The 24861-nt window shown below is 42.9% G+C and overlaps 1 protein-coding gene across 2 annotated transcripts in view; it reads left to right on the plus strand.

Annotated features, from left to right (window-relative positions):
* SMC4 (structural maintenance of chromosomes 4) overlaps positions 1-24861 on the plus strand; it is a 130370-nt gene that overhangs the window by 51125 nt on the left and 54384 nt on the right. For both annotated transcript variants that reach the window (XM_075861562.1, XM_075861561.1), the window contains exons 11-13: positions 8647-8880; positions 15718-15903; positions 24667-24828. In XM_075861562.1, coding sequence (XP_075717677.1) covers positions 8647-8880; positions 15718-15903; positions 24667-24828 — 582 coding nt within the window. The remainder of the gene's footprint in view (positions 1-8646; positions 8881-15717; positions 15904-24666; positions 24829-24861) is intronic.

Here is a 24861-nt window from a genome sequence, read left to right on the forward strand (position 1 = left end):
TTAATGTTTCCCAGGTACTCGTCCAATTGCTGTGTGTCGTAATGCACTTTGGATGTATATAGGTCAGTGTAAAACCTCTGAAATATGTGCAGGATTTGCCCCGTGTCTGTCTCCACCCTCCCCCCTAAGGCCATGAATGAAATTATTACCCCCATGCGGTTTTGCCATCCTAGCGAGTAATCTCCCCGCCGTTTCCCCTTCATAATATTGCTGTTTAAGGAATAATCTTTTATTATCCGCCATTGTTAGTTGGTGATTTTTTAACAACGTCTGTGCCTCCACCCAATGTCTAAGTGTCTCCTCGGATCCCTCTTCTACATGTCTCCCTTCTGTTTCTGTCACCCGATCCTCTAAACTTTATCCCAACTGCCTGGATTTAGTTTTAATTCGTTTAATATTTTGAATGAATACTCCTCTCAGCCAGGCTTTCATGGCATCCCATAACACTCCCTGCGGCACTGACTCAGTATTAAAATTAAAATATTCTTTTATCAGGTTCCGTATTTCCTCGCCATCCATCAATCTTAACCAAAACGCATTCAGCTTCCAATTCCCGGGGTTCCTGGTATGCCTTACACCCACTTCCAGCGTCACCGCCATCGGAGAGTGGTCTGACAATGCCCTCTGTAGGTACTCTATTTGCGCTATGTACGGCACCGCTGAAGCTGAGCATGCTACCAAGTCTATTCGCGAAAGTGACTGAAATGTGGATGATGCACACGATTACTGCCTCACCCCTGGATGTTTATCTCTCCAAATATCCCGCAGACCCAATTCCTCCATTAATCTTCCAAAGGTAGTCAGGTCTCCTCTTTGCCCTCCTCCTCCTCTATGAAACCTATCCAACCCTTCAGACATCACTGCATTAAAATCCCCCATCACAATTAGCGGTACCTCAGGCCACCTGGAGAGTTTCTCCGTAACTCGTTTCAGTACAGTGCTAGAATAAGGCGGAGGGATATACAACACTACTAGAATACACTCCCAGTGATATATAGTACAGTGCACTCCCACATACCTCCCCTCCTCATCAGAAAAGGACGAATGACAGACAAAGGGAAGACTCCTGTGTATCAGCAAACTCACCCCCCTGGAATAAGTCGTATGAAATGAGTGAAACCCATGTGCGATCCACACTCTCTGCAATAAGGATACAGACTCTCTAGTCAGATGCGTTTCTTGCAGCCCCACTATCAGGGCATTTTGCTGTTTAACCCAGTTAAAGATTGCCTGCCGTTTCCTAGCTTCCCGTATTCCCCGGACGTTCCAGGATAGACATTTAACCGATCCCATCAGGCGCCATATCTTTAGGAAATCTGTTACTCCTCCAGCCTGCTCCAGTCAAGATATTAGGCCGTGCGTTCCCTCCCTCCTCCCCTCCCCCCCCCAACAAAACCTCCCCTCCGAAAAGGGTCAGAGCGACATGTACTGTCTCTCCTATCCAGCAGAAACGCACCATAGTGCAAACTTTTAACATGCCCTACTGGCATCTCTCTTTGAACCGTTTAACTTTCTCACCACTTCCAGTGAGCGCTGGCTCCCACTGCTATTCACATGTAATAAACAATCCCACGTAATCAGTAGAATTTACAGATACATTAGGCACCCAGTAACAATCCCTCAATAACATTGCCGTCAGGTGCGGCCATTTTTGTTAAAAGGATACCACCCTGCTGTTTCATACAAGGGTGTTCACACACTTCGGAGAACTGCATAATAACATATAATATGCTACAGTCCCGCAAACGCCAACATGGCTCTATACTTCACCGCCCAGGCGGGCTTTCACGCATCTTCTTCTCCAGCCGGTCTCCGCAACCATGCCTCATTGCTATCCAGCCATCTTGCAGCCTCTCTGGGGTTCTCAAAGAATGGAGCAGTCCCAAAAGCAACCACCCGCAATTTGGCCGGATACATCATGGAGTATGGTATGGACAAGTTCCTCAGACGTTTCTTGACATCCCAGTATTGCAGCCGCTTCTTCTGTACCTCCGCGGAGAAATCTGGATAAAAGGATATTTTGGCGCCATTAATGGAGATATCCTGCCGTTCCCTTGCCTTCCTCAGTATCTTATCTCTGTCCTTGTAGTGCAACAGCTTCACTAAGACCGGCCTCGGGGGTTTCCCCGGTGGTCCCGGTCTGGTAGGTACTCTGTGCGCTCTTTCAACAGCATATAAAGGAGACAGTTCATCCCGGCCAAACTGCTCCAGCAGCCATTTTTCAAAAAACTCATCCGAGTTATTGCCCTCCGTTTTTTCGGGCACTCCGACCAAACGCACGTTGTTTCTGCGTAGCCGATTCTCTAAATCATCCGCCTTAGCCTGCAGGGCCACCACCGCCAAGGACTGAGACTGCACATCCCGCCTGAGCTCCGGCAGAACATCTTCCACTTCAGACACTCTCCCTTCAATAACTGTGGTTCTTTCTGCCACTTTCTGTAAGTCATTACGTAACAGCAGTATATCTTCCTTCAGGCTTCCCACCTGCCCGGTCAGCACAGATAAAATTGAGGAGTTCTGCTTTACCGCAGCAAATATATCAGCAAGGGAAGGCTTCTTCACCTGGTCTCTCCTGCTATGCGTTCTGCCGCCATCTTCCTCCACACGCCTGTCCCGCCGCTGACTCCCCAGCTCTTCCTCCTCCTCACTCACCGAGTCCTCTCCCAGCACGGAGTATCTGGAACCTGAGGCCATGCTGTCTGCCTTCCCACTGCCAGCCACCGGCGTCTTGCCTGCTGCAGATCCGCTCGCACGAGGGGTTCTTGCAAATCTCTCAGCCTGTCTGCCGCTTCAGACCGCATGTGCCTGCTCCTGCATTCAGTCTCCTCGGCGCCATCTTGCCTTCTCGGCCCCGGACTCGCCGGCGGCGTTTTTTGCTTCTTAGAGCGGGTCATTGCAGCTGTATTAAGCGGTACCGACTCCTCCAGCCTCCAGATCGGTGAATATTACCGGGTATTTCAGGGATAAACAGTATTTTCAGGATGAATACAGCAGGAGCTCCAGCCACACACGTCCTCTTACATCTGCTGCTAGGCCCCGCTAATTCGTTTCTTAATGACCAACTCGGCATTTTTTTTTTACTTTTTACCAAGTGGGTGTTGTAAAGGGAAGTGTATGACGCTGATCAATCGGCATCATACACTTCTCTTCATTCATGTTTAGCTGTACTCGCAAACAGCATGATCTTGCGAGATCACACTATGCTGTCACTTACTCCCACATTAACTTTACTGAAGTGTCTTCATTCATATTTAGCTGTACTCGCATTAAAGTTCTCCTCTGGCCTCTTCCCTACTCTTCATCACTGGATGAGGTCGTCGACAAATAAAACTCCCCATCCGACGAGTCTGTGTTGGAGGCCAGAAATGAATACGCCTAACTGGGAGCAATAGGCTAGCACAAACGCATGTTTTGTTTTTAGAGAACAAGTGGACTTCCCCCGACACTAAACTAACTAGGACGAGGGTTCCTAACACTAAGGGCTTGTTTACACGAACGTGTATTACGTCCGTGCAACGCGCGTGATATTCACGCGTGTTGTACGGACCTATGTTAGTCTATGGGGCAGTGCAGACAGTCCGTGAGTTTTGCGCAGCGTGAGTCCGCTGCGAAAAACTCACTACGTCCTATATTTGTGCGTTGTTCGCATCACGCACCCATTGAAGTCAATGGGTGCGTGAAAACCACGCATTTCACACGGAAGCACTTCCGTGGGACAAGCGTCATTCGCGCAACAGCAATGAAAAGGATAAGAAAGGACACCACATCAATGTGACACGTGTCCCGAAAAACCAGAGCTCTGTATAAAGTTTGTTTTAAAATTTACCTTCCCTTGATTTTTAATTTGCCCTGATGCACTCCGCACAGCTTATCCCCCTCATTTTTCCCCTCTGAGCCCTGCTGTGTGCCCAGGCAGCAGATAACAGCCACATGTAGGGTATTGCCGTACCCGGGAGAACCTACTTTACAATTTATGGGGTGTATTTCTCCAGTGGCACATGCTGAGCACAATTTGGTAGTGTAGTACTTATTTAGCAGTCTTTCTCTGGTAAAAACCTTCTGTGTCACAGAAATAAATGGAATAAAATTGAATTTCTGCAAGAAAAATGATATTTGCAAACTTCACTAACACTTTGCTTTAATTCCTGTGAAATGTCTAAAGGGTTAATAAACTTTCTAAATGCGGTTTTGAATACTTTGAGGGGTCTAGTTTTTAAAAAGGCGTATTGGCGGTCGTTAAGGGGTTAAACTTCTAGTAACATTGGGCATGTAAAATTGCGTGTATTTTTGTAATTAATGGATAATGCTGGGTGGTGAGGCATTTATCTGTAGTTAATCTCTGTAGGCAAACTCTAGATACATTTAGTTTGACTGTGATATTAATATCTCATTCGACCAGATATTAAATGATTTAAAAGGATTTAGCAAATTGTTAAATGGAGCATGTGAACTGTACAGCCCTGTCTGTAATGCATGTTCTCCAGTAATCTTGTTGTTTTACCCCTTAATGCAAAATGATATGCATGGGTGCAGAAGCTGTGCTAACCTATTCAACAGCATGAGCCCGATGGTGATTGACAGCCTGGCTTCTACTGTAATAAGATCAGAGAAACCTCTGATCCCGGCCATTTAACCCATTAAAAGCTGCGGTCAGTAGCAATCGCAGCATATAAGGTATTGGACAGACAGAATAAGCCCCCTCTTTCTGTCATTCGGTGCCCTACGAGGCAATCGCGTGGGCGCCAATGAGTTATTGTGGCAGCCGGGGGCCTAAGAAAGGCCCACAGATCTTCCATAAACATTTGGTTATTAGGCCATGTCAGAGGCATGGTCTAATTGTTTGTCAGTGATAGACTGACTGACAATAATGCTTTAGAATACGATGTACTACCAGCCATTCAAAAGAAAAGCTCCAGGGTCTAGCCTTCAATGGCGCACGACTCCTCGTTGTGGCCAACATTTAATTGATCGAAAAAGAGAGATCGTAGACCCAGCGCTTTAAAAGAAAATTCTTCCAGTCTTTTTAGAAATCCACTTTAAAATAAAATGCAGCAAGCCTACGCGTTTCAAATAAATCTCTTGTTCTTATTAATGGCATGTTATGCATGCTGTATAATACAGCTAGCATTTGTATCCACAACCCCATAAGCAGTCACTCCCTCTACCACCCCCCCCTTCCCCAATGATGTAGTGGCTGATAGTGACAGGTAAGGAGGAGTAACGTAAATAGACTCCTCTGCAAGACCATATTTAAAAGCGTATATAGATTGAAGTGTGGCATAACTTTTATACTTATGGATGTTAATATGTGCAATATCCCAGTTATTCCCATAAAAGCACATCCACTGCTATATGTTCAGTATCCTAGTTTTTCCATAAATACACCGCTATTCATAAGCGGGTAAAGTTATAATCAAGCCCTATATGTTATGTCGCTTTTTACCTATGGGGAATGGAAGGGTTTTGAGATGGACACTTCTAAACCTATCCTCTAATAAAATATAACGCTAAAGTTTAACCTGATATTTGCCGGTATAAATATCCCGAGGCCATGACAAAACTGGAAAAAAAGGGAATAGAAGCAATGGGATATCTGGGTGCACAGAAATCTAAGCCCAACTAAGTTCTTGCCTGGGGAGTTGAACAAGTGAACACAAATGCAAGGTGTACGTAAGCTGGTTTTAATTCATAGCTTTTAACAAATACAAGATGTAGTAAATGTTTATAAAATCCTCAATTTAATTCACATATTAAAGGGTTTATGTGGGGACCAAAAATTATTAGCAGTGTACTCATTGCCGTTTGTGAGGTACACTCGCTAATAAACATCCCGGTTCTCCGTCGCTCTGATTCTGAGACTTTCATGTATTTTTATAGCACTGCCGGGGGATCGGAAGTCTAGTGGCACAGCCTTCTTTAATGACGATACCACTTTACGTCGTGTGACCGGCCCCGCTGAAATCTATCTAGAAGTAGTAACTACTGCTTGTACATAGATTACTGCGGGGGCTGGTCACATGACAAAGAGTCGTATCGTCATCAAGGAAGGCTGTGCCGCTAGACTTCCGAACCCTCGGCACCACTATGAAAATCTAAGTCAGCGCGACGGAGAGCCGAAATTTGTATTAGTGAGTGTACTCGCGTACTGCAGGGAGTACACTGCTAATAATTCTTGGTCCCCACATAACACCAATGGAGATCCCATTTCTTCAGCTGGAAACGTTTGAGCTCGAGTATGGCAAGAGGCACTGTACTAGGTAATGCTATCCTGATCTCCTGTGGTGGTCGTATATAGACATGGACAAAGACCGCTTTACTTGTGCACTACATCAAGGGCCAGACACTAGAACTTATACTGCCTCAATGGTAAAACATTATTGGATTTGGCAGTTTTAAGTTTATTTAAACCTAAAAAAAATTACTTTTTCATAAAAATCTTAAAAAACCTTTGGTAAGGCCGCAATTGTAGCAACCCGTAGAATAAAGTGAATCAATTATTTATAGCGCATAGCTTTTTTCTTTTTTTAATTCTCCCCATGTATAAAGATTACCGTATTGTTTCAGACTATAAGACGCAGTTTCTAGCAAGAATAAATCTTGCTAAAAAGTCCCTGCGTCTTATAGTTCGCAGTCAAGGGACCCGGCATCGCCTGGCCCCCTGACAGCTTCATTACTTAACCCCTTCCCGACCCATGACGTGCCGGCACATCATGGAGCCGGGGGTGGGTGATGTATGGTGGAGCGGGCTCACGCGCTGAGCCCGTTCCATACACTGCAGTTGTCAGCTGTGTTTTACAGTGGATACGCTGCTCTAACGGCCAGGAACCGCAATTTCCCTATTCCTGGCAATTTAGAGGGGTTGTGTCCTAAAACGCCTCTGGGACCCGCACCTAACTCTAGAACGGGGCCCCCTAAACCCTGTTCCAGCTTTCTGTGCACTCCCGGCCCCTTGATTACATGTGGAGTTACTGAAACAGTGTAACTCTCTGAGCTAAACGGTTTCCGTAACTCCCATAGAACTGAATAGTCGTTCCGAAAACAGCGTAGCTCGCATGCTATGCTTCTTCCGTAACTGCCATTTACTGCTGTGGGAGTTATGGAAACAGCGTAGCTCAGCGAGTGTAAAAAAATAAGTAAATATATATATCTATATATATATATATATATATATCTATAGCAAACCAGGGGATAGGCGCAGCACTGCGTAAATATCCAAGAAAACGGTTGGTGCTAGCTTCAAAGATAAGGAGTGACGCGCTCCTCATGCATATATCCAAGAAACGAGACTAGAAGCCGCACTCAGCAAAAAATGTGAATTTATTCACCCAACACAGCAACTTTTCACTTCCTCCATGGAAGCATTTTCAAGCAATCAATAGAAACCACACTTGAACATATATAGACACAGCAGCAGCTCAATTAATAGGTGTTATGAATCGTAGCAATTATATAATGTATACAAAAAATACGATATAACAAAATATACAATACAGCAGTGTATGAGTCAATTACTGACATATAAATGTAGAAAGTCACATTTCCGACAAGTGAAATATAAGTGTATATAGTAGTGAAACATATTAATCAGCAATCACAATACAATACAAAGAAGTTGGCACTCACCAATCTGGATAAACAAGGATAATCAGTCCACGAGTCGGATAATTTAAAGGGGTTGTGTCATAAAACACACCTCTGGGACCCGCACCTATCTCTAGAACGGGGCCCCCTAAACCCTGTTCCAGCTTTCTGTGCACTCCCGGCCCCTTGATTACATGTGGAGTTACTGAAACAGTGTAACTCTCTGAGCTAATCTGTTTCCGTAACTCCCATAGAACTGAATAGTAGTTCCGAAAACAGCGTAGCTCGCATGCTATGCTTCTTCCGTAACGGCCATTTACTGCTGTGGGAGTTATGGAAACAGCGTAGCTCAGCGAGTGTAAAAAAATAAATATATATATATTATACCCATTTTTCACCAAGCACAATGTAAAAAATAAAATAATTTGGTATCGCTAAGTCTGTAAAAGTCTGATCTACTACAATATACCATTATTTAACTCGCACGGTGAGGTCTTGGTCTAGTTGCCATCATTATATAGTTGTCAAAATACCTCCACCAGGAAAGCTGGGTAAGAATAATTAAATATGCTTGAATTATTTGTTGACTGCAGCCTCTCGGCACATTACCAAAGGAGTAATCAGAATTTTGTGGAAGTGATTGGACATTTTGTACCGATAAGGCTTCATTCACATCTGCGCCGGGTTTCCATTCGTGGGTTCTGTCAGACTATTCAGTCAGGGGAACCCACGAATGGAAACAGTCGCCTACTCTATTGATTCCGCCCAAAAAATGTTACAGAATGGAGACAAACGGGAACCATTAGAAACTGAAGCATTACCATTAAAAGCAATGATAATGCTAACGGAAAGCTATGGTTTCCATTTGGTTTCCATTCGCGGGAACCCCGCAGATGCCTTAATCTGACATTTTTCATTTTGCAGAGTCCAGGGTAACCTGAAGTTTTCTTCCAGGTTTAGAAAAGCCTCTTTGTAAGTTTAGCTTAACGAGGGGAGTACTTTGTAAGGTACATGAGCACTTATTAAAATTGTTTTAATGTTTTAATCTACAATATTACCATGTAGGTCAAAGAGAAAGAACTTATGGAGTTGAACAAGAGTGTGAATGAAACCCGTTCAAAGATGGATGTTGCGCAGTCTGAGCTGGACATTTATTTGAGTCGTCATAATACAGCATTGTCCCAATTAAACAAAGCTAAGGAAGCATTAAACACTGCTTCAACCACATTGAAAGAGAGAAAAACTGCAATCAAAAACTTGGAGATAAATCTTCCCAAATCAGAAGAGGACCTGAAGAAGGTGTGATGTAATTGTTTTTATTTTTATAAAAAAAAATGTTTGCTAACACTGTCCACTGAAGTTATGAGAATTTGAGTTAAATATTTTTTTTTTTTATATAAATATATACATTTCCTAAATGTACTTTTATGCAAATAATCAAGTGAAATTCATCATCCACAAAGTTACATGTGGTTGATGTCAGACTAAGTTGAGGTATGTTTAGCACATCAGCTCTGATGTTTTTCATTTGCAAAGTGCCACCCCCTTATTTGGTCCAGTTTTCTGCACAGATTTCACGGCGCTAGCGTCTTAAACATGGCCACTTAAGAAGGGATATGTGAACCGACACGTTTATCAGCAGCCTCCATTGAAACACTGAGCACAGGGAAAAATTGAACTTTAAAGAGTTTGGCCACTTTAGAATGCACTACTGATATTGTTCTTAAACTTAATTTTTGTTAAACGTACTATCTGACTTTATAGTTCAGCGCCGTTCTCCCGGGGTCAAAAGCCAAAAACCCTTATGATCGCAGTATCTTCCTTATGCCTGCGTCACCCGTCCATGATATGGCCGAGGGTGGCTAAGCATAGGACTAGACACGTTGTCTGTACTAGTTTTCAGGATGCGCTGTTACAATGAAGGATGCAGAGTGATGTGTGTCTAGTCACATGTTTCTCCATCCTCGGCCATAATGAAAATACTGCGGTCATAACAAAGGGGCGTGGCTTATGACCAAGGGAAAACTGCTGATCTGGATACAGTATTTTTGTTAGACTTACTGTTTGACTGTTTATAATGCACTGCTATTTTTCTTAAAGTGGACAACCCCTTTAATATTATAAGTATTCACCTCCTGAAAATCTGTTTTGTGGAGACAACTTTTGCTGCAATCAGATTCAAGTCTCTTGGGGAATGTCTATTAATGTAGCACATCTAAACACGGTAATTGTCTGATACTTGCAGACAAAACTGCTCCAACTCCTTGAAGTTATATTGGTTATGTTGGTGTACAGCAGTCTTCAAGTCATGCCACAAATTCTCAATTGGATTGAGGTTTGGGCTTTGACACGGAATGTAATAGTTAGTGGTTTCCCCTTAACCCCTTAGTGACCAGCAATACGCCTTTTAACGTTGGTCACTAAGGGGCCTTAGGCTAGTCTGACGCCTTTTCGCGTTGGCCTAGTTGAAGTCCTGCACGGGTCTCCCATACAGGCTGGAGCCGGGGCTTTGCTGTCTGATGACAGCTGGGCTTCAACGCCCACGATCGAAGTTTACTTAGATCGCGGCCGTTTAACCTGTTAAATGCTGCCGTCAATAGCGACCGCGGCATTTAACTTGTTTACAGAGGGAGTGAGCTCCCTCTGTCACCCATCGACGGCCCGCAAATGCAATCGCGGGTTTCCAATGGGGTGTCATGGCAGCCGGGGGCTTGATAAAAGCCCCCAGGTCTGCCCTTTACATATGCCTGTTAGGACGCTCCGGAGGCACGTCCTAATAGATTGCCTGTCCGATTTACACTGACATCAATAATGCTCTGGTATACGAAGTATACCAAAGCATTATAGCAGCGATCTAAAGATCGCACAGTAAAGTCCCCTAGTGGGACTAATAAAATAAGTCATAAATGTGAAATAAAGAGTAATTAAAAAAATCCATTTTTTTTCCCCATAAAAAGTGATTTTATTTAGTAAAAGTGTAAAAAATAAATAAAAGTGCACATATATGGTATCGCCGCGACCGTAATGACTCAATTAATAAAGTTAATATGCAATTTAAACCGCAAGATGAACACCGTAAAAAAAAAACGCAAAAAACAATGGCGAAATTGCTATTTTTTTTCCATCGCCCCCAAAAAAGTAATAATAAAAATGAATCAATAAGCCCCATGCACCCCAAAACAGTACCAATCAAAACTACCTCTCCTCCCGCAAAAAAACAAGCCCAAAAAATCACTACATTGATGTAAAAATAAAAAGTTACGGCTCTTGGAAAGCGACGATGCAAAAACAAATCATTTTAGTTCAAAAGTGTTTTTATTGTGCAAAAGTCGTAAAACATAAAAAAACCTCCACATATGTGGTATCGCCGTAATCGTACCGACCCATAGAATAAAGGCAACATGTTGTTTACGTCGCACAGTGAACTGCGTCCATTCAAAAACGCATAGAACAATGGTGGAATTTCAGTTTTTTTTTATAATCAACCCCCCCCCCCCCCCCCAAGAAAAGTTAATAAAAAAATATGTACCCATAAATGGTGCTATTAAAAAGTCCAACTAATCCCGCAAAAAACAAGTCCTCATACAGCTATGTAGATGAAAAAATAAAGTTATAGCTCTTTGAATGCGACTATAGAAAAACGAATAAAATAGCTTGGTCATTAGGGCCTAAAATGGGCTGGTCACTAAGGGGTTAAATCACTCCAGTGCTTTAGCAGTATGTTTAGGGTCATTGTCCTGCTGGAAGGTAAACCTCTGTGCGAGTCTCAAATCTCTGACAGACAGAACTAGGATTTCCTCAAGAATTGCCCTGTATTTACTGCCATCCAGTCCCAGACGCTGATAAGAATCCCCGCAGCATGATGCTGCCACCCCCATACTCACTGTGCTAATGGTGTTCTTGGGGTGATGCGAAGTGTTGTATTTGCGCCACGCATAGTCTTTTAAGTTATGGGCAAAATGTCTAATCTTACAAGCGATTCTTTTTCACGTATTTGGAGAGTCTGCCACATGGTGTTTGGCAAACTCAAAAATGTGTTTTCTGTTCCAGCATGACTGCCCCAGTGCACAAAGCAAGGTCCATAAAGACGTAGTTGAGTGACTTTGGTGTGCACAGAGCCTTGACCTCAACCCCATCCAACACCTATTGTAATGATCTAGATTGGAGATTACAAGCCAGTCCCTCTTGTCCAGCATCAGTCTGACCTCACAAATGCTCTTCTGGATGAATGTGCAAAAATTTCCCACAGACACACTCCAAAATCTTGTCAAAAGCCTTCCCAGAAGAATGGAAGCTGTTTTATCTTTAACCCCTTAGAGGCTCTGCCACCAGTTTCATACTTCCCGATCTCTTACCTCATCGAATAGGCGCAGACAATGACAAGTTGTTTGTTTTGTTTTTTACAGTTTATTGCATTTTAACATTTATGCAATTTTTTTGTAAAAGCACAACTGGGCGTTTTTTTGTTTTTTTTACTTTGGTCAGTGTTATACACTTTTCTTTACAACACCCACTTGATTAATCGGTGTCATACACTGGTCTTCATTTATGTCCAGCTTTAGTCACAGCACAGCGTGATCTCACGACATCACGCTGTGCCGTGAGTTGCTCCCACAGTTCCTTCCCGGGGCGACGCGACAATGACCAGACATTATTAAACTACTTTTTTTTTTTTTTACACATTTTATTAGCCCCCCTCCCCTCTGTGGGGCTTGAACCAGTTGGATCGCCGGTACAATACACTGCAATACTACACCCCGATTGACCACAGCATTTAAGGGGTAAAACGGCCAGGAACAGCGATCGCTGGTCCAAGCAGTTAGTCCCGGGTATCAGCTGTAATACATAGCTGACACCCGCTGAGTATGGAGCGCGCTCCATGCTTCACTGAGGCTTATCACATATGTGTACGTGATAGCTCATCAAGGAGTTAAAGGGGTAGACCAACTCCATATTAATGACTGTGTTTACAATGGGATATCATTCTAAATAAAGAGCGAGAATACTTGGTGAGTAAGGGCATGTTTACACGGCTTATTTTCAGACTCCTTTCGGTGCGCAAAATGCTCGTATTAGGGTTCAGTTCACATTAAAAAAAACTGTGAACTCAGTCTTACACTCCAAAATACACTTGAAATACGCCTGTAAACCGCTTCCAGTTGATTTCAATTTGAAGTACACCGTGTAGTTCATGTTAGGCGTATTTTTACGCTGCTGAATTAAGAAAATAAAAAAAGCTTCAAATAGTGACATTTATACGAAGCATATTTTTTTTACACGTTTTTTTTAACGCTTTTAAAATGATCTCCAAAAACGGCTGGATTCAAAGGCTGTTTTCTCTTAAATTAGGCCTCGGATTTTCTGCCTGAAACACATGCCGTGTGAACATAACCAAGAATGTAAGAAATTTAAATGACATCCACATGCCGCTGAGCATTTTCTTGATGGAAATTGGCGCATGCGGTGGATTTTCCAATTTAAAAGCATGTTCATTCTGTACTGGAAGTACACTGGATTTCACCCCTTTTTTAAGGTAGAAGAGGTGAAATCCGACACACTGCAAAAAGTTATACGGAAAATCGGCAGTGTGAATCCAACCTAAGGCAAAGTCCACACGGGTCAGATTTGTGCAGGTGAAAATCGGCCGTGGAATACTGTAGCACAAGTAAATGAGATCCCAATAAATCTTATCCACGTAGCAGATTGGTTGCAGAAAAATTGCGGATTTTTTTTTCCCATTGACTTATATGGGGAGCTCAAAATCTATGGTAAACTCTGCAAGCATTATATTTTTGCACCTTTTGCTATGGGTTACCTGCGGATCTGCAGCAAAATCTGGCAAGTGCGGATTTTAAACGTTTTTTTTTCCTTCTAAGGAGTGCTGCAGGAAAATACATACGCAGGATTCTGTGCGGAATTCCCTGAGGAAATCTGCCACAAATCCAAACCATGTGCACGAACTAAACAATCAAGCTGTTTAGTGTCAGTAGCCCAGAAAAAAAAAAATTCTGAAGAAATCTTACCTGCACTCTTCTGGTTTAAGATCGCACAAAGTTGAAATCTGCAACCATGTGTTTCCCTACCCTTTTCAGACATTAGGGCCGGGTTCCCACGTGGCGTAAAATCTGCAGAATTTACTCAACGGAATTCTGTAGTATCTACAGTAGTTACAAAGTGAATGAGATTTATTTAATCGGAAAAAACGCAAACGTTCATAAATTCACGTGCCGTCCAGATTTTAAATCCGCAGCATGTCAATTTATGCTGTGTTTTTTCGTAACTTATGTTGTGGTTTTCCTATTTGAATTCAATGGTGGGGTGTTAAACCCGCAACAAATATCCAAGTGTGACTTTTGCGGCGGAATTGCTTCGATTCCGCCGCAAAAATCTTTTTTTTTTTTTTTTTTTTTTGTTAATGAATTAAAAAAAAAAAAAAAAGATTAAACTTACCACCTGGGCATCATATCGACTTTCTTCTATTCTTCCAGGCCAGCATCCTGGGATGACGTTTCATCCCATGTGACTGTTGCGGCCAATCACAGACTGCACCGTCATCCCAGGAGGCCGGACTGCACAACAACAGAGGGGAGTGTCGCTGTGACTACGGCCCGGGGAAAGCAACTTTTATTTTTTTTTCCTCAAAGCGCTTTTCCCACAGCATAAATTCCGCCAAAATAACTGCACCACAATGTCTAGGTCTGATATGCTGCATAGTTTTACGCAGCTTATCTGACCCATGGGAGCCCGGCCTTAAAAGGGTTTTCCCATGAAGGACATTTATGACCGATCAACCTCTAGGACCCGCACCTATCTCTAGAACGAGGCCTCCTAATTCCCATTCTAGCTTTTTGTGCTCATGCGGACTCCCGGCCACTTCCTGATTACATGGTTGGGAGTTCCATAAACAGCGTAGCTTGCTGAGCTACGCTCTTTCCGTAACTCCCATAGTAGTGAATGGCAGTTACGGAAGCAGCGCAGCTCAGAGAGATACACTGTTTCCGTAACTCCTGACCATGTAATCCGAAAGTGTCCGGGGGGGCAGCGTGAGCACAAAAAGCTAGAATGGGGTTTAGGGGCCCCGTTCTAGAGATGGGTGTGAGTCCCAGAGGTGGGACAATCATTTATCTGACACATCCACGGGATATGTTAGAAATGTCCTTGATGGGAAAACCCCATTAAGGGGGTTTTCCCACAAACTCTGGCATAAATCATCATAATGCTATGATGTTGCTAATAAGAAATGTAATTTATAGGTGCATATTTGCTAAATTTTACTTGATCGGTCCCCAAAGGTTTTTTGTTTAATCGTCCAAATCTGCTCTGTGGACGGGCTTTGCACATATGATCCCATAACTGCATCCCTACTTTTCATACTACATGTACCAGAAGCCCTGTGTCCTCTGTTGGTTCTCCCTAGTCCTGATTCTAATTCTCCTAAAGCAGAAAGAGTAACCCTGACGACAGAGCAAAATGGTACTTTATTTTCTTTCTTCACATGACTGCTGTTGCCACTTTCTGTATTCCTACTTCCAGACCAAACGTTTGACTGTTTATTACATGCAGTGGTATAAAGCTGATCCCTAACATAACTTTTTTCTATTAGAGTCAGATGCAGGCATATTCGGTGCTGATCTCTCCAGCGCTTTGTTCTATTGTGCATGCTCCACCTTTCCTACAGGCTATTGCTTGGTTGCAGGACACGACACATGCAAGAAGAAAAGATTTTACATGATGGGAAGCCAGCCACTTTTTCAATCTATAGTCGACATCTACATGCGCAGCCGTAGATATAATAGGGATTTATGGTGTGATCGAATGGTAACCTATACAAACAGGACTCCCTGCTCAAAAAAAAAAGCGTGCTGATAGATTTCATATGATCCAACTTATTTTGTTTCATTTGAACACACTACTATATTTACATTGTCTACATTTTTAAATGGTGTCGTGTTTGTGGGAAAAGAAACGTTTAAACTGCTCCCTTGTCTGCATGGGTTAGATTTGCTAAATTTTCTTATGGTTGTCCACTTTGTGGTGAAATCTTTAGCCTCGCTACTTTTCAATTACAACAATTGTTTGCTATTTTAGCCTAAAGATGGAGACTTAACTATGTATTCAATATGCCTCTGTATACAGAAAGAGAGTGAGCTTGAATCACTTGTACAAGAAGAAATGGCTGTAAAGGATGAAGTTCGAGTTATACGTCAAAAAGTGGAAGAAGCAAGAAGTTCTTTTTCTGCAAATCGTAGTAGAGGAAAAGTCCTTGATGCTCTGATTCAGCAAAAGAAGTTGGGAAAAATCCAAGGCATCTATGGAAGATTGGTATGTTTTTATTGCATGTGCTGCCTCTGGTATTAAAGGGACTTTCCAGTCCTAAAAAGTTGATGGCTTACTCTCACGATAGGCCATCAATATCTCATCAGACGGGTCCGATCGGCTGTTTTCAAGGGGCTGCATTGCTGCTTCCCCTTCATTTCCTTTACTGCCCACACTGTCAATCGCTGGCACACTTGTAGCGGCGGCTCCCAGGTTTACAGCCTTCTCTCATTGAGCGCTGCGGCCCCTTGAAAACAGCTGATCGGGGGGTACTGGAAACGGACCTTGACCGATGAGCTATTGATGGCCTGTCCTGAGCATAGGACTGGAGAACCTCTCTAAAGCAATTTCCCTGCTGATCTAGCTGTAATTAACCCCTTAAGGACGCAGCCTAGTTTGGGCCTAGAGGCTCTGTCACCAGATTTTCAAACCCCCTATCTCCTATTTTTCAAAAACGAGCATTTTCGGCCAAGTTATGACCATTTTTATATTTATGCAAATGAGCCTTTCTTAACTTTAAACACGCCCAGTTGTACTTATGTCCAACTGGGCGTCTATTGTGTGTGTGTACATCTGGGCGTTTTTACTTGTTTTACTAGCTGGGCGTTGTGAATAGAAGTGTATGATGCTGACGAATCAGCATCATCCACTTCTTTTCGTTACCACCCAGCTTCTGGCAGTGCACAGACACACAGCGTGTCCTCGCTCATCCGGCGCGATGAAGTTCCTGTGGGAGGAAGTGAGTGACGTCACAGCGTGATCTCGCGAGGACACGCTGTGTGTCTGTGCACTGCCAGAAGCTGGGTGGTAACGAAGAGAAGTGGATGATACTGATTCGTCAGCATCATACACTTCTATTCACAACGCCCAGCTAGTAAAACAAGTAAAAACGCCCAGATGTACGCACATAATACACGCCCAGTTGGACATAACTTTAAACATTTTTCAGAATTGAAATGCATCTGCTTGTAAAACAGACGGTTATACCACCCAAAATAGTTACTAGTTCACATTTCCCATATGTCTACTTTAGATTGGCATCGTTTTTTGAACATTCTTTTATTTTTCTTGGACGTTACAAGACTTAGAACATAAACAGCAATTTCTCATATTTTTAAGAAAATTTCAAAAGCCTTTTTTTTTAAGGTACCTCTTGAGTTCTGAAGTGACTTTGAGGGGCCTATGTATTAGAAACCCTGATAAAACACCCCATTTTAAAAACTAGACCCCTCAAAGTATTCAAAACAGCATTTAGAAAGTTTTTTAACCCTTCAGCCATTTCACAAGAATTAAAGAGGCTCTGTCACCAGATTTTGCAACCCCTATCTGCTATTGCAGCAGATAGGCGCTGCAATGTAGATTACAGTAACGTTTTTATTTTTAAAAAACGAGCGTTTTTGGCCAAGTTATGACCATTTTTGTAGTTATGCAAATGAGGCTTGCAAAAGTCCAAGTGGGCGTGTATTATGTGCGTACATCGGGGCGTTTTTAATACTTTTACTAGTTGGGCGCTCTGAAGAGAAGTATCATCCACTTCTCTTCAGAACGCCCAGCTTCTGACAGTGCAGATCTGTGACGTCACTCACAGGTCCTGCATCGTGTTGGCCACATCGGCACCAGAGGCTACAGTTGATTCTGCAGCAGCATCAGCGTTTGCAGGTAAGTAGCTACATCGATTTACCTGCTAACGCCGATGCTGCTGCAGAATCAACTGAAGCCTCTGGTGCCGATGTGGCCGACACGATGCAGGACCTGTGAGTGACGTCACAGATCTGCACTGTCACAAGCTGGGCGGTCTGAAGAGAAGTGGATGATACTTCTCTTCAGAGCGCCCAACTAGTAAAAGTATTAAAAACGCCCCGATGTACGCACATAATACACGCCCACTTTTACTTTTCAACACGCCCAGTTGTACTTTTGCAAGCCTCATTTGCATAAATACGAAAATGGTCATAACTTGGCCAAAAATGCTCGTTTTTTAAAAATAAAAACGTTACTGTAATCTACATTGCAGCGCCTATCTGCTGCAATAGCAGATAGGGGTTGCAAAATCTGGTGACAGAGCCTCTTTAAAGCAAAGTGGAGGTGAAATTTGCAAATTTCATTTTTCTTGCTGAATTTCAATTTTATTCAATTTTTTTTCTGTAACACAGGTTTTACCAGAGAAACACTACTAAATATGTATTGTCCAGATTCTGCAGTTTTTAGAAATGTCCCACATGTGTCTCTACTGCGCTCGTGGACTAAAACACAAGCCCTAGAAGCAAAGAAGCACCTAGTGCATTTTGAGTCCTCTTTTTTTATTACAATATATTTTAGGCAGCATGCCAGGTTTGAAGAGGTGTTGAGGTGCCAAAACAGTAGGAATCCCCCAATAGTGACCCCATTTTGGAAACTACACCCCTCAAGGAATTCATTTATTGGTAATGTGACCATTTAGACTCAATAGTTTTTTCACAGAACTTATTTGAATTGGGCTGGGAATTAAAACAAAATTAATTTTTTCCAATAATATGTAGTTTTGGCTGAAAATTTCTTCTTTTCACAAGAAACAAAATACCTCATTCTGTTGCGCAATTTGTTCTGAGTGCCGCAATACCCAATTTGTGATGATAAACTGCGGTTTGGGCCCATGGGAGGGCTCAGAAGGAAAGGACCATCATTTGGCCTACTGGTGATTTTTCTGGTGCGAAGTCATGTATGCAGAAGCCCCTGAGGTACCAGTACAGTTGAAACCCGCAAGAAGTGACCCCGTTTTAAAAACGACACCCTTAAGGCATTCATCTAGAGGTGTAGTGAGCATTTTGACCGGACACATACACCCCATAAACTGTAATGTGGGTTCTCCTGGGTACAGCAATACCCTACATGTGGCTGTTATCAGCTGCCTGGGCACACAGCAGGGCTCAGAGGGGAAAGACGAGGGGGGATAAGCTGTGCGGAATGCATCAGGGTAAGTAAAATTGGGGTAAATTATAAACCAAGGGATGTATGATCAATTTTAAAACAAACTTTATACAGAGCTCTGGTTTTTCGGGACACGTGTCACATTGATATATTGTGTTCTCCCTTATCCCCCTCTTATAGCAGACTTTGCACCTCTTGACTTTTTCCCTTCTTGCCAGTTTGGGGAACTTCTCCTGGAAAGTGTTGTTGCCCTGGTACGATGCGTGTGGCCCCGCTTCCAGAAGTACTGGGTGCCCCCGCTTCCAGAAGTACGGGCCCCCCCCCCCTTCTTGGTCCCTAAAGATTAGGTTCTTGATAATCACCTCTTGAAATTCCAGGAAAGTTCCCGTCTGGCCTGCACATCGACGTAGCACGTACGCATTGTACAATGCCATCTGTATGATGTGCACGGCCAACTTCTTATACCACACCGCATGGCGCTGTAGGGCTTCAGGACTTTATCTGACAAGTCCATCCCTCCCATGTACCTATTGTAGTCCAGGATGCAGTCTGGTTTGGGGGTCCCTGTACTGGTACCTCGTACAGGTACATGAGTACTGGTGTGGCATCTCTCTTGTACTTGACACACCATATGTTGCTGCTGGATTGTGCCCTGCTCTCACCCCTTCTGAGTGTTTGCCTAAACAGAGTCTTAGGGAGGCCTCTCAGATTTCTTCTAGCAGTGCCGCATGCCGCAGTACTTCTGGAAGTGAGGCAGTTGAAGAGTGGGATGCTGGTATAAAAATTATCCAGGTAGAGTTGGTAACCCTGGTCCAGCAGTGGGTGCACCAAATCCCACACAATTTCTGCATTATCTCCCAGTAAGGGGGGGCATTCTGCTGTCCTTCCCTTAATATATCCTAAACCTGTAGGTATACCCTGATGCACTCTCGCACAGCTTATACATCTTCACGTCATACCTTGCCCTCTTACCCGGCAGGTACTCGCGGAATTGAACCCTCCCTTTAAAATGTACCAAGGACTCATCGATAGAAATACACTTCTCGCAGGTGAATGCTTGGGCAAACCGGGCACTGAAAAGGTCTAATAGGGGTCTCCGTTTATACAAACGGTCAAAACTGGGGTCATCTCAGGGTGGGCACGGCTCATTATCAGTATAATGTAAGAAGCGAAGTATTGCCTAATTTATTTATTTTTTTAGGTTCCAGTTCAGTTCTGAAGTTGCTTTGAGGGGCCCATATATTAGAAACCCCTATCAAACACCCCATTTTAGAAACTAGACCCCTCAAAGTATTCACAACAGCATTTAGAAAGTTTATGAACCCTTTAGGTGTTTCACAGGAATTTAGAGCAAAGTAGAGGTGAAATTTACATTTTTATTTTTTTTCGTAAATCCTCTTTATACCATTTTTTTTGTAACACAAAGTTTTATCAGAGAAACGCAACTTAATACGTATTGCCCAGATTCTGCAGTTTTGAGAAATATCCCACATGTGGCCCTAGTGCGGTAATGGACTGAAGCACCGGCCTCCGAAGCAAAGGAGCACCTAGTGGATTTTGACGCCTCTTTTTCATTAGGCACCATGTCCGGTTTGAAGAGGTCTTGTGGTGCCAAAACAGTGGAAACCCCCCAAAAGTGACCCCATTTTGGAAACTAGACCCCTTGAGGAATTCATTGTAGTTTTCTTGGGGTGCATGCGGCTTTTTGATCAGTTTGTATTCTATTTTTAGGTGGCGTGGTGTCTAAAAAACACCAATTCTACTATTGTTTTTTTATTCGATTTTATTTATTTTTTTACAGCGTTCACCGTGCGCTATAAATGACATATTCACTTTATTCTGCGGGTCAATACGATTACGGCGATACCAGATGTTTATAGGTTTTTTTTTATGTCTTATGGCGTTTGCACAATAAAATACGTTTTGTAAAAAATCATTTACTTTTTGTGTTACCTTATTCTAAGAGCCAGAACTTTTTTATTTTTCCATCAAGAAAGCCGTGCGAGGACTTATTTTTTGCGTAACGAACTGTAGTTTCCATCAGTACCATTTTTCGGTACATGCGACTTTTTGATCTCTTTTTATTCAATTTTTTGGGAGGTGAAGTGACCAAACAATTGTGATTGTGGTACGGTTTATTATTTTCTTTTACGGCGTTCACCGCGCGGGATAAATAACGAAATAATTTTGTAGTTCAGGCCGTTACGGACGCGGCGATACCAATTATGTATAGTTTATTTGTTTATATATTTTTATTAATAATAAAGGACTGATAAGGGAAAAAGGGGGATTTTTACTTTTATTACTTTTAAATCTTTTATTTTCTTATTTTTACACATTTTTTTTGTAACTTTTTTTTTACTTTATTACTTTGTCCCATTAGGGGACTTGAGGGCAGGAGGCCCTGATCGCTAGTCTAATACACTGCACTACATGCGTAGTGCAGTGTATTAGAACTGTCAGCTACTCACTGACAGCAAGCATAGTGGGTCCTGACTTCGCCAGGACCCACTAGGCTTCCGTCTATGGCATTGCCGGACGCCATTGTTTGGTGTCCGGTTGCCATAGTCACCATCGCCGGCCGCTATCGTGTAGCAGGCCGGCGATGGCAGGTTAACCCCTGAAAAGCCGTGATCGCTATTGAACACAGCTTTTCAGGGGTTAATCAGCGGTGACACAGCGATCGGTCCCCGCTGTAGGAGCTGTGACAGCTGCTGTACGAGACAGCAGCTGTCACGGCTCCTGCATGTGTCGGGAGGACGGCCGAAATGGCCGTTACTCCCGAGACGTACTATTAGGTCATGGAGCGCGAACGCTATGGTTACCATGACCTAATAGTACGTCCAGGAGCGGGAAGGGGTTAAGGCCCTTCTATAAGGTTTACATTTTTTAGGCCCTGTTCACATGGAGTATTTTTGCAGGCAGAAAATTCCGCCTGGGATTTTGAGGCAGATTTTGATCTGCCTGCACACAGTTTGCCTCATTTTTCGCCCGCGGCCATTGAGCTTTGCGGGCAAAAACTTTCTTTGCCTCCCGTTGATGTCAATGGGAGGTCAGAGACATAAGCGCACAAACATAGGGCATGTCGCTTCTTTTTCTCGCTCATATCAATGGGAGGCATTTTCGGCTGTTTTTCTTTGTCGCGTTTTCCGACACGTGTGAACAGGGCCTTATTGGTCTCCGTGGTAAGTGCTTTCATAACGTTAAAATATTGCATACTGCGTGCAAAGAGCTGCTCTTTTCATGTTCTTGAGTTTTGCTATCTCATATATATTTTCTTGTCTGTATTATTGGGGGATGCAGCACCGTGGATATATGCCCTTGGCACTAGGAGACGATGGACTGTCCCCATTTGAGCCTCTTCCTCAAGATGGGGGTGGTGATTCCTTTATTGTAGGATGTTTGCCTTGTTCATGTGGACGCTCCTTGGGTACGGAACATGGTGTCCGGATACAAGATGGATGCAAATGGTCGAAATGCTCTCCTCCTACAGGAAGTTTTAATTTCTGTTCCGCCTGTGGAAATCTTCCAATGTTTTTATTCAAAGTCGTCATGGATACACTGCAGAAATTCGGGTGGATTATCCATCACCAAAAGTGACTTGCTTTTTCCATCCCAACAGATAAAATTCCTGGGAGTGATAGACAAGATGGCCAAGATCATTCTCCCTGAGGAATGTTCATGTGCTTCTGTATGACTGTTAGGCACAATTATATCAGCATTTGAGGCTATTCCCCATTTTCCGTTCCACATGAAGTTCATTCAAGGAGTGATTCTTTCCTTCTGGAACAAGTTACCTGAGACTCTGGACATAAAGATTATCCTTCTATTGGAAGTCCAAAAAGATCTGCTCTGGTGGGAACAGTCTCATGTGATTTCTGCAGGGTCGATCCTGTCCACGAATGCCAGTCTCTCTGGATAGGTGTCAGTCTTCAGTTTCATCATGACACTAAGCCTATAGTGAAATAAGGAAGCTTCTTTGCAAATCATGAACCACATAGAGTTGACACTCAGCCGAGCATCGATTTTTCAAGATTCTTCGCTAGGCCAAAACCTATTTTTAAGCTCTAGCCACGGTCCATGTTCTATTAGTGGATTACCTCAGCAGAGAGAAACTCAATCCAGTGGTCTCTCCACCCAGAGGTTTTTCTTCAGATTTGTCAGATTAGGGGACTGCAGATGTGGACTTATTTGTGCCCTGTGTCAACCGCATGATTCCCGTGGTCGTGACCAGAACTAGAGACACTCGCGGCCACAGAGGACACTATTGTCGCTCTGTGGAGCGGTTTTTGAGTTCACCTACCTTTTTCATCCCATTCTCCTCCTTTAGACTCTCAAACTGGTTGAGGTAGAAGGCCTCCATGTCAATCTAAAAGCTCCAGACTGACCTTGGCGAGCCGCTGCCTCTTTGTCCCAGTGATCATGTGACTGGTCACATGATCGCCGGGATGCTGTTAGTGAGAGGCTGCTGCAGGGTCTAACTAGACCCAGCGCAGCCTTATTAATGACAATCGTCACTATAAGGGGGCTGATTTCCCCTGCAACTGGGACTGCCCCAGTTACAGTGGAAAAACCAGGTGGAAAAGAAGAAAAAATAGTCTCCAAAGGTCTTTTTCTGACACTTTGAGGGCCAAAATACGGTAAACGCAATCAAAAATAAGCGGTCTATTTTAGGGTAAAACTATATTACCAGAAAAAATTTGCTGAAAACTAATTTTTTTTCTTCTTTTAAACCTAGAAAATCTAAAAATAGCAAAAAGGATGTGTATAAATGATAAAAAAAACAAAAATAAAACTTCATTGTCTACGAAAAAAACATTGCAAAAGTCACTTCGCTAGCCCAACAAATAAAGTTATAGCCGTTTTAACTAACACGCGCTAAAAATGGCAAAACGGTGTCTGGTCCTGAATCGGTTGAAGTCAGTCATTCAGACCATGATAAAGTCAAGAAAGCCTTAATCATCAGAGGTTTATCCTACATGGAAGGCTTGTTTTCTCTGGTGTAAAGAGCACAATTTACATCCTCTTGTGTATTCCATTCACAGATTATTTAATATTTTTCTCTTTTTTTCTGGATTAGAATGTGGCTTTTTTTTTTTTTTTTTATGTTCAACCTTATACCCATGGTGCTGTGTCCCATCCCCCACAATGTAATTCAACAAGGATATGGATTTAATAGAAGTCCAATAATCTATTTTTCTAGTGGACATGGTCGCACCTGTACAACTTGCTCTGATTGCCTAAAAGTACAGAGGCTATTTACAAAAGATTCAGGGCATTTCACATATTTCTTTTTACAAATTTTTTTTTATGGCAGATTTTATTTCAAAGGTCTGTCATAACATTTGTTTACAACCATATGTAGAGTTTGTGCACTGTTAGGGTATGTTCACACGATTAACAAAATACGTCTGAAAATACGGAGCGCTTTTCAAGGGAAAACCGCTCCTGATTTTCAGACGTTTTTTATGGCCGTTTTTTGGAGCGGTTTTCAATAGTCTATGAGAAAACGGCTCCAAAAACGTCCCAAGAAGTGTCCTGCACTTCTTTGGACGAGCCGTCATTTTACGTGCCGTCTTTTGACAGCGACTCGTAAAATGACAGCTTGTCTGCACAGAACATCGTAAGACCCATTGCAAGCAATAGGCAGATGTTTGCAGACATATTGGAGCCGTCTTTTCAGGCGTAATTCGAGGCGTAAAACGCCTCCATTACTTACGTCTGAAAAGTGGTCGTGTTCACATACCCTTACAGGACTGTACTGGGGTTTTTTTTTTGTTTTTGTGCTTCTCATTTTGCCTTGTGAAAGTTGCTTATTAGAACAATTTGTTTTTGGTTTTTCTCCAAATTTCCTTCAATTAGGGTGACCTTGGAGCAATTGATGAAAAATACGATGTTGCCATTTCATCCTCTTGTGGAGCCCTTGATCATATTCTCGTGGATACGATTGATACAGCACAAGAGTGTGTTAATTTCCTAAAGAGACAAAATGTTGGAGTAGCAACATTCATTGGCTTAGACAAGGTAACTTTTTAACTTACATTGCAGAAAAAAAAA

This window comes from Rhinoderma darwinii, chromosome 4 (genome assembly GCF_050947455.1).
Source record: "Rhinoderma darwinii isolate aRhiDar2 chromosome 4, aRhiDar2.hap1, whole genome shotgun sequence".
NCBI lineage: Eukaryota > Metazoa > Chordata > Amphibia > Anura > Rhinodermatidae > Rhinoderma > Rhinoderma darwinii.